Below are 11116 nucleotides of genomic sequence, written 5' to 3'. Positions count from 1 at the left end.
GCTTTACAGTCTGTCCTGTCTCATAACATCTTTTTTGATCCCTTTCAGATCACAGCCACGTCAACAGTGGGCGTCAGGCTTGTAAGAGACATTAATTATATGTGAGCTTTAGTGACCTAGACTGGAAGGTGAGCTTCTGTCTCCCTTAACTACTCAATCTACTGAATAGATAATATCATGATCTAACATTGTATCACCTTATTTGCTGTAACACACAATTAGTATTTTTAGGGAAGCAAGGCATTTGTGTAGTATGTGCATTGTAGTGTATGTTCTTTGCATATTTTATGATGTATTTCTCATAGAAATAGTCTCTTCTAGTCATTAATCTAATCTTGTCATTCTATTTCTATGGTATTTCTCTCCATAAGGACTGGGTCCTGGCTCCTACGGGTTACTCTGCCCTTCTACTGTGATGGAGAATGCCTATACCCTCTGGGTTCCTGCATGAACGCCACCAACCACGCTATGATCCAACTAGTGGTCAGTATGCACTACTACACCCTCTCTCACATTTCTTTCTTTCTTTTTTTCTTCTATAATAATAATAATAATTCTTCTCATTTACAACTGCGACCTGGCCAAGATAAAGCAAATCAGTGCGATAAAAATAACAACAACACAGAGTTACATTACATTTACATTTTAGTCATTTAGCAGACGCTTTTACATATGGAATAAACAAAACGTACAGTCAATAACACAATAGAAAATCTATATACAGTGTGTGCAAATGTAGTAAGTTATGGAGGTAAGGCAGTAAATAGGCCATGGTGTGATAGATAGATGTGCAGAAGTGATAGATGTGATAGATGTGCAGAAGATGATGTGCAAATAGAGATACTGGGGTGCAAATGAGCAAAATAAATAACACTGTAAATCACAATATGGGGATGAGGTAGTTGGGTGGGCTAATTACAGATGGGCTGTGTACAGGTGCAGTGATCGGTAGGCTGCTCTGACAACTGATGCTTAAAATTAGTGAGGGAGATAAGTGTCTCCAGCTTCAGAGATTTTTGCAGTTCGTTCCAGTCATATGCAACAGAGAACTGGAAGGAATGGCGGCCAAAGGAGGTGTTGGCTTTGGGGATGACCAGTGAGATATACCTGCTGGAACGCATACTACGGGTGGGTGTTGCTATGGTGACCAATGATCTAAGATAAGGCGGGGATTTGCCTAGAAGTGATTTATAGATGACCTGTAGCCAGTGGGTTTGGCGACTAATATGTAGTGAGGGCCAGCCAACGAGAGCGTACAGGTCACAATGGTGGGTAGAATATGGGGCTTTGGTGACAAAACGGATGGCACTGTGATAGACTACATCCAATTTGCTGAGTAGAGTGTTGGAAGCTATTTTGTAAATAACATCGCGGAAGTCAAGGATCTGTAGGATAGTCAGTTTTATGAGGGCATGTTTAGCAGCATGATTCAAGGCTTTGTTGCGAAATAGGAAGCCGATTCTAGATTTAACTTTGGATTGGAGATGCTTAATGTGAGTCTGGAAGGACAGTTTACGGTCTAACCAGACACCTAGGTATTTGTATTGTCCACATATTCTAAATCAGACCCGCCAAGAGTAGTGATTCTAATCGGGCGGGCGGGTGCAAGCAGCGTTCGATTGAAGAACATGCATTTCGTTTTAATTCGGCCTCGTCCTATCACAAAGCAAAGAGCAGTGATGTTAGAGCACAGAACACATTTCCCACCGAGGAGGCTCTCTTTCCCTTGAAGGACAATGAGTTAGTGAGCTACCATCTGGTAGACCTGAACCAGTGCGCCCAGTATGATAAAGATAGGGGCGTGGATCAGAAAACCAGTCAGTATCTGGTGTGACCACCATTTGCCTCATGCAGCAGGACACATCTCCTTAGCATAGAGTTGATCAAGCTGTTGATTGAGGCCTGTGGAATGTCGTCCCACTCCTCTTTGATGGCTTTGCGAAGTTGCTGGATACTGGCGGGAACTGGAACACGCTGTGGTAAATGTCGATCTAGAGCACCCCAAACATGCTCAATGGGTGAGATGTCTTGTGAGTATGCAGGCTATGGAAGAATTGGGACATTTTCAGCTTCCAGGAATTGCATACAGATCCTTGAGACATGGGACCGTGCATTATCATGCTGAAATACACTAACTGTAAGTCGCTCTGGATAAGAGCGTCTGCTAAATTACTCAAATGTAAATGTAAATACGAGGTGATGGCGGCGGATGAATGGCACAACAACGGGCCTCAGGATCTTGTGACGGTATCTATGTGCATTCAAATTGCTATCGATAAAATGCAATGGTGTTCGTTGTCCGTAACTTATGCCTGCCCATACCATAACCCCACTGACACTGGGCACTCTGTTCACAACGTTGACATCAGCAAACCACTTGGCCACATGACGCGGGATTCATCTGTGAAGAGCACACTTCTTCAGCGTGCCAGTGGCCATCGAAGGTGAACATTTGCCCACTGAAGTCAGGGCAAGACCCTGGTGAGGACAACGAGCACGCAGATGAGTTTCCCTGCGTTTGTGCAGAAATTATTCAGTTATGTAATCCCACAGTTTCATCAACTATCCGGGTGTCTGATCTCAGACGATCCCGCAGGTGAAGAAGCTGGATGTCGAAGTCCAGGGCTGGCGGGTTACATATGGTCTTTGGATGTGAGGCCGGTTGGACTTACAACCAAATTCTCTAAAATGACATTGGAGGCGGCTTATGGTAGAGAAATGAACATTCAATTATCTTGCAACAGCTCTGGTGGCCATTCCTGTAGTCAGCATGCCAACTGCACGCTCCCTCAAAACATAAGACGTGGCATTGTGTCGTGTGACAAAACGTCACATTTTAGAGTGGCCTGTTATTGTCCACAGCACAAGGTGCACTTGTGTAATGATCATACTTTTTAAATCAGCTTCTTGATATGCCACACCTGTCAGGTGGATGGATTATCTTGGCAAAGGAGAAATACTCACTTAAAGGGATGTAAACAAATTGGTTCACAAAATTTGAGAGAAATAAACCTTTTGTGCGAATGGAAAATTTCTTGGATCGTTTATTTCAGGTCATGAAACATGGGAACAACACTTTACATGTTGCATTCATATTTCAGTTCAGTATAAGATATGGATTATTTAGTGTGAGAAGGTAGTAGCAATGGAAAATGTCAAATTCTCTTTTGCCATTTTTATATGTACAGAGGATCCAATACACAGGAATGTGTCATTGTCAACAGATTTCTGGAGGACTGTGTACTGCTATATGTGTAATAAAATAAACTAGAATATTTCTTGTAGAGGTTGATTTGATGCAGAAGTGAGAGTAAATGCCAGTGAACACAGACCTCCAGAAACTGATCGACACTCCTATCCTAGACAGTGTCACCCCTCTTCAGCTACATAGCATTGCAGTATATTGGAAATACATTTGAAAATACTTATAAGTATACATTTGTCTGGTATCAGTATAGACGGAATGGCGTTTCACTTGCATTCGGAAGTAACGATTTTCTGCTAGCATTACAAGGCATACATATTCTCTCACACACACAAAACGTATTCACTGCTTTCCTTCAGAATGGATCAAATAGGCAGAGGAATGCTTTCATATATATTGCTAAATTTATTGGAAATGGTCAAATGCAAAAAAACTATTGTTACAACGTGGACCCAGAGACTATCAAAAGTGATTTTGGCATTGTTTCGACCAGGGCCTTTTACAGGCAGAACAAGGCTCAGTCTTGGGCAACTAACAAATCCTTTCCACTATGACACCATTGTCAAAGAAAGCAGAAATGATTTGCACAAGAGTGTATGGGAGGAGGTATAGAAAAGAGTAAGGGGCAAAAGTAGGACAGCGGTACACAGATGAGAAAAAGTAACACCATGAAACTTTTAGACGTGTAACAGTCTAGATGGTATTGAATCAGGAATGAATGAAGGAAGCGGCATAGGGAAAAGGGATGTAGGTAGAGTGGGCTCATAGAAGTAAGATGGGTGCTTCAATAGTCTGAAGTTGAGGGGTGGTTGGACATATAAGATGGGGTGCTGGTGTGCTTCTGCCCCCCCCCCCCAGGTCATTGTCACACAAATATTCCCCCACCCATGTCCAGGGGTCTCAGTGTTTTGTCCCTTGATGCCATTCAGTCCCAGTTGCAGCGCTCAAATCGTTGTCATTGTATGTCTGTGAATCACAATATGAAAGGCAATGAGTGACAAAATTTCCACATATTGAGCCATATGAAATACAGTTGAAGCATAGGGCAAGAGTTTGCTGCTAACATGTATACTGTGAGTCTGAATGATGAGAGCATCTTAACCCAGCTGTAGGTCCATTGTGTGTGTGGTCTTTTAAGCCTCAACATCAACCAGCTCTGGGGGCATTGGGGACTTGGGATGCTTGCTCTCAAAGTGCTGCTTGAATGTCTTCGGGTCCGGCATCTGTGTCTGTAAGGGTCAGGTAAAAAATGTAGGATATCAACAATTGTTGGCTGAGACTGAATTTTCAGGTGACAAAAAATAAGCAAAGCAAGAAGATGCATCAAACTACTACACATCACACAGGCCAGTACAATGGACTAGACATGAAAAGAAACCTAAAAAGGTAGGGACGTCAAACGTTCAGGCTTCTGCACAGACTATGGAGGCTCTAGTCTACAGCGACCAGTTAAAATTGTGTTTGAGAGCATTATTTTACTCTCCAAATGGTTAAATGAGTGAGAAATAATGTCATTGTTGCAAAAGTATGTGGACACAAACATCTCATTCCAAAATCATGGGCATATGGAGTTGGTCCCCCTTTGCTGCTACAACAGCCTCCACTCTTCTGGGAAGGCTTTTCACTAGATGTTGTAACATTGCTGAGGGGACTTGCTTCCATTCAGCCACAAGAGCATTAGTGAGGTCGGGCACTGATGTTGGGCGATTAGGCCTGACTCGCAGTTGGCGTTCCAATTCATCCCAAATGTGTTTGACGTATTTGAGGTCAGTGCGCTGTGCAGGCCAATCAAGTTCTTCCACACCGATCTCGACAAACCATTTATGTATGGACCTCGCTTTGTGCACGGGTGCATTGTCATGCTGAAACACAAAAGGGCCTTCCCCAAAGTGTTGCCACACCAATACATAGATTTGACAGTCAAACTATCACTTAAATAGCAGCCAACCGTTGTCACTGTAGATATCCTATGCCGCGTCGTGATTCGTTTAAATTAGTCTAACTAACAAAAAAGTGGTCTGTTCCCTCCCGATATCAACACCTGACATTCTAAAATATAGATGTGAGCCTTCTACAAGTTTATCTAACCAACCATAGGTTATTCCAAGTGTGAATAGTGTTAGTTCAAACAGCGCTACACCCAAAACATTTACACCCCTTTTCTATTGATTTCCGCGTGATATCAATGGAAGTGATTAACAAAAAAAGTGTTGCGTTACACTTACCACGTTGGCAACCCACTTGAATCAAAACACTTCAAAATGTAGGCCTAGCTGGGAATAATGTCATGTACACATTATTCCCTGATTCCGTTTGGTTTTTGAGCTGTGTTAGTTTTAACAGGATGTGCAACCTCATCTCCCCCTCTCGCACAATTGATTTCAATGTGATATCCATATGAGTGACTGACAAATAAGTGTTGCATTTCTCTTTCAGTTTTGGTCGACCCCCAAATCAAAATGCATCACTCAAATCTAGCTGACTGTCTTTTGCAGGTTGTCCTCTAACCAGTGATGTAAAAAACATCCAGTTTCCAGGTTTTTTTGTTGTTGTTGTTAGTTTCAAGAGTGCGTACAACCTGATTTCTCCCCTAATCGATATCAGTGATTTATTGTAACTTGTCAAAATAACAGGGTATTTGGTGCGTGTGCCGTTTATAAAAAATACAAGTAATATGATTACTATTGTTGCACACGTATGTGCATATGATACATTTTATGTTTTCAAAATATCACAAACTGTTTCTGCATATTGGTTATTGATTGGGTTTTGACATTGGGCTATTTATCAAAATGTATTTTCAACAGGAAGCAGAGACAGCATCATTTTCAACTTAAGTTTTAGGAATATAAATTGAACTTTCAACATTAATTTCCAATGGTCATGTACTTTAATCAGGTAGAAACTGCTGAATGATTCCAAAAACGTTTTGCAGTTTATTTATTTTGATGATATACCAGAAATCACCAAAACGGATTTGCCCTGCCTTCTAAAGGCACATACAGTACCAAACACTAATACTCACCCGACAGACAGGACAGGTGTGGACCAGTGCTGCCTTGGCTGAAGTCTTCTGGTCTGCTGCTGCTCCCTTCTTCTTAGCAGCTGCCGCCTTGGCGTTCTTTTGCTGGGATTGAATCTTCTGTTGTCCGCGAGCCATGGCCTACCTGAGAGAAACAGACGTAGAAAAATGCAACCTATTGGTATTTATCTGTTGATACTAGTATCGGTCTTGTCAGAAGTCTAGCCATCTATGAAGAGAATGTACAAGTGAACAGTTTAGCTATAATATTTAGGCACGCTATACTATTTAATGGCTAAAATATGTTGTTAAAGTTGAACTGACATCGTTTTAACTACTTTGCATATATGAAACAAACAGACAATCATAATATCAGTAAAAAACATCAAATTCCCAGTTTATGCTACAAAACCAACTTTATAAGAGGTTTAAAAAATAGGTTCTATTTGATTCAACATTCCATGACGTACACTAAGGCATTGTTGGCAGAATAGATGGATGCAGTTCAATGCATGATTAATATAATTCACCAATACATTTCTTGGTAGTCCCAAAAATATTGCTATCAAGTTGTAAATCACAGCTGGCCTGATACATTGTTTACTGCCTCTATTCGGGATGCAATGTTTCAGTTTCAATGACTCAATATTTTGGATAAAAACGGACAAATGTAACTACGGCTGGGAATGCAATAAAATCAAACTAGCAAAGGCAATGATTACAAGTCAGTCATAACATGGCTAAAAGTCTAGCGTATTTATTTATGTAGCAAGCTAAAAACATGGAGCCTAACGTTAACGTTAGCTAGCTGCTTGTAGGATGCCATGTCATTGGAGGAGTGGGTGAGTGACTGACATTTTCCCCTCATATCGTTTTTCAGTGGCTATACACAGCTATAGATGCAGGTGTCATTTGGTTAGCTAGCAAGAACTTGAACGATGTATCCAGTCGTCTGAGTGTGCCAGAGCGTATATTAACTGGTTAATTTACAAATGCGCAACACCCGCTGAATATGTAGGCAACATTTTTTAATAGTTAGTCACGAACGCTCTAGATAACATGTAAACAACCTAGCTAACCAGCTCTGCTAGGGTGAGTAGTGGGCAGAGTGAAGTGTTCTCTCATTTGTTTCATGAAGTAGCTGGCTCGCAAGCTAGCCAACTTTAGCCAGTTAGCTTGGGTGCAGGCAAGCTGCAGAAGGACGAGTAGGCTACAATTTCCCATCGTTTAGCTAGCTGAAAAAGTTTGAGAGGGTTTATCTAATGTTCCTTTGTTAGATTTTAGTTGATCTTGCTCTGGCTAGCATTAGTTGTTGTTGATGTGCATAACTGAGTGAGAGCCTACCTTTTCATGGTTGTTTGATCAATAGGACTGTAAAGTTCCCAAATGTAAGATAACTCCTGTGGTATTGACATATTTGCAGAAATCCATTCAGGTGTATTGTGGCTTTTGCATCACACTGTTGCAACTGCCTGTAATCACAGTCCAGTTCAAAGTGAATGATGGCAGGCCTGTGTGGCAAATGGCTTGTTAGCATAAAAGCCTACTCTATCTCTGGTTGGCTATGGTGCACCGTTAGCTCTGGTTGGCTATGGTGCACTGGTCTGTGTTGACTCTGGTCCTGGATGAGTGATTTTTTTTATTCGGTTTTATTTACTGCAGTGTCTATTAATTTTCCAAACAAACGGACGCTTTCCCACTTTATATTGCTATAGAATTTTCACAATGCCTTAGTATAAGTAATTCCCAAACAGTCTAAGAATTTGTGAAAATGACCATATCTAAATGCTCCCTTGTCAGAGTGTAATATTCTTCTTCGGGGTGTATATTAACAGATTTGAAAAATATTTCATGTTGTTAAAATGCTGTCAGTTCCACTTTAAGGTATCTAACTGGGGTGTATTCACTAGGAAGAACTGACTTGTGTCCAACAGAAACTCGTTTCGCAACGGAAAACGTTTTGCTAATGATTATACCCCGGCTTGATACCTCGCTCTTGCACTGTAGCTAGCTAACGTTAGTTCGGCTGGCAAAGAGAGCTAGCTAACTAGCAATCAAAGCTAACACATCTAGCTAGTAAACTAGCCAATTAGTAAGCTAGCCAAGTGATTAGTAACAGTTGGCGTGGTTTAATGGTAATAGCTAAGACAAACATGTCTGCGACGCGAACTTGAAACAAAATACAACATGGTTAACTAGTTCTAACAACAATGGCTAAGCTATCAGTTAGCTAGACAGCCAGTTCACGTGTGGCATAGCTAGCTATAAAGCTACCGTCGCAGAACTGAATAGCTAAACCAAAATGAACGTTACCGAAGTGTATATTTGGCTATTAGTTGGACAAACCGATATATGTGCTGTTCAATCTGATAATCAAAACGTTTCTTTTTTTTAAAAATACCTTCACCTTGTTTCGCCCGTCGTTGTCGTCGTCGTCTTCTTATTCTTCGGTGGGGTTTATCGGCGATTGGCATCCAACGTTATGGTGCATTACCGCCACCTACTGTACTGGAGTGTGGGCCTTCTTCTTCGACTGGGTTTAACGGTGGTTGGCATCCAATAAATGTTGCATTACCGTAACCTACTATACTGGAATATAACTCGCTTATACTTCGCTTAAAGAAGCATTACTTTATACTATTCCAGGTATTCCTTAAAGAGGTAGGGTTTCAAGTGTCTCCGGAAGGTGGTCAGTGACTCCGCTGTCCTGGCGTCGTGGGGGAACTTGTTCCACCATTGGGGTGCCAGAGCAGCGAATAGCTTTGACTGGGCTGAGCGGGAACTGTGCTTCCGTAGAGGTAGGAGGGCTAGCAGGCCAGAGGTGGATGAACGTAGTGCCCTCGTTTGGGTGTAGGGTCTGATCAGAGCCTGAAGGTAAGGAGGTGCCGTTCCCCTCACAGCTCCGTAGGAAAGCACCATGGTCTTGTAGTAGATGCGAGCCTCAACTGGAAGCCAGTGGAGTGTGCAGAGGAGCGGGGTGACATGAGAGAACTTGGGAAGGTTGAACACCAGACGGGCTGCAGCGTTCTGGATAAGTTGTAGGGGTTTAATGGCACAGGTAGGGAGCCCAGCCAACAGCGAGTTGCAGTAATCCAGATGGGAGATGACAAGTGCCTGGATTAGGACCTGTGCCGCTTTCTGTGTAAGGTAGGGTCCTACTCTGCGAACGTTGTAGAGCATGAACCTGCAGGATCGGGTCACCGCTTTGATGTTAGCGGAGAACGACAGGGTGTTGTCCAGGGTCACGCCAAGGTTCTTTGCACTCTGGGAGGAGGACACAATGGAGTTGTCAACCGTGATGGCGAGATCATGGAGCGGGCAGTCCTTCCCCGGGAGGAAGAGCAACTCCGTCTTGCCGAGGTTCAGCTTGAGGTGGTGATCCGACATCCACACTGATATGTCTGCCAGACATGCAGAGATGCGATTCGCCACCTGGTTATCAGAAGGGGGAAAGGAGAAAATTAATTGTGTGTCGTCTGCGTAGCAATGATAGGAGAGACCATGTGAGGATATGACAGAGCCAAGTGACTTGGTGTATAGAGAGAATAGGAGAGGGCCTAGAACTGAGCCCTGGGGGACACCAGTGGTGAGAGCACGTGGTGCGGAGACAGATTCTCGCCACACCACCTGGTAGGAGCGACCTGTCAGGTAGGACGCAATCCAAGAATGAGCAGCGCCGGAGATGCCCAACTTGGAGAGGGTGGAGAGGAGGATCTGATGGTTCACAGTATCAAAGGCAGCGGATAGGTCTAGAAGGATAAGAGCAGAGGAGAGAGAGTTAGCTTTAGCAGTGCGGAGAGCCTCCGTGACACAGAGAAGAGCAGTCTCAGTTGAATGACCAGTCTTGAAACCTGACTGGTTTGGATCAAGAAAGTCATTCTGAGAGAGATAGCAGGAGAGTTGGCTAGAGACGGCACGCTCAAGAGTTTTGGAGAGAAAAGAAAGAAGGGATACTGGTCTGTAGTTGTTGACATCGGAGGGAACGAGTGTAGGTTTTTTGAGGAGGGGTGCAACTCTCGCTCTCTTGAAGACGGAAGGGACATGGCCAGCGGTCAAGGATGAGTTGATGAGCGAGGTGAGGTAAGGGAGAAGGTCTCCGGAAATGGTCTGGAGAAGACAGGAGGGGATAGGGTCAAGCGGGCAGGTTGTAGGGCGGTCGGCAGTCACAAGTCGCAAGATTTCATCTGGAGATAGAGGGGAGAAAGAAGTCAAAGCATAGGGTAGGGCAGTGTGAGCAGGACCAACGGTGTCATTTGACTTAAAAAATGAGGATCGGATGTCGTCAACCTTCTTTTCAAAATGGTTGATGAAGTCATCCACAGAGAGGGAGGAGGGAGGGGGAGGAGGAGGAGGATTCAGCAGGGAGGATAAGGTGGCAAAGAGCTTCCTAGGGTTAGAGGCAGAGGCTTGACATTTGGAGTGGTAGAAAGTGGCTTTAGCAGCAGAAACAGAGGAAGAGAATGTAGAGAGGAGGGAGTGAAAAGATGACAGGTCCGCAGGGAGTCTAGTTTTCCTCCATTTCCGCTCGGCTGCCCGGAGCCCTCTTCTGTGAGCTCGCAATGAGTTGTCAAGCCACGGAGCAGGAGGGGAGGACTGAGTCGGCCGGGAGGATAGGGGACATAGAGAGTCAAAAGATGCAGAAAGGGAGGAGAGGAGGGTTGAGGAGGCAGAATCAGGAGATCAGAGGCAGAGAGAAATGAGTCAAAGGCAGACATAGGGAGGTTAAAGTCACCCAGAACTGTGAGGGGTGAGCCATCCTCAGGAAAGGAACTTATCAAGGCATCAAGCTCATTGATGAACTGATTAACTCTCCAAGGGAACCTGGAGGGCGATAAATGACAAGGATGTTAAGCTTGAATGGGCTAGTGACTGTGACAGCATGGAATTCA

At 43.6% G+C, this 11116-nt stretch overlaps 1 protein-coding gene across 3 annotated transcripts; it reads right to left on the bottom strand.

The window, feature by feature from the left end:
- Positions 1-3028: 3028 nt before the first annotated feature.
- On the bottom strand, positions 3029-8692 carry LOC311132381 (zinc finger protein 706-like). 3 transcript variants are annotated; one of them, XR_014613518.1, is made up of 4 exons: positions 8629-8679; positions 6231-6372; positions 4270-4434; positions 3029-4171 (listed from the first exon to the last, which is right to left on the bottom strand). XR_014613518.1 is itself a non-coding variant. In XM_084165639.1 (4 exons), exons 2-3 carry the CDS (start codon positions 6363-6365, stop codon positions 4339-4341), a joined length of 231 nt encoding a protein of 76 aa, XP_084021765.1. In that variant the 5' UTR covers positions 6366-6372; positions 8635-8692; the 3' UTR covers positions 3029-4171; positions 4308-4338. The 3 variants fall into 3 exon arrangements, 2 of the variants coding, with proteins under 2 accessions (XP_084021765.1, XP_084021764.1); XM_084165639.1 differs by having other exon boundaries at positions 4308-4434; positions 8635-8692; XM_084165638.1 differs by having other exon boundaries at positions 4308-4434.
- Positions 8693-11116: the final 2424 nt, after the last annotated feature.

This window comes from Coregonus lavaretus (assembly GCF_964263955.1).
Source record: "Coregonus lavaretus genome assembly, chromosome: 7".
NCBI lineage: Eukaryota > Metazoa > Chordata > Actinopteri > Salmoniformes > Salmonidae > Coregonus > Coregonus lavaretus.
Note: the sequence above shows the minus strand (reverse complement) of the source record. Positions and strands in the feature narration are given on the sequence as shown.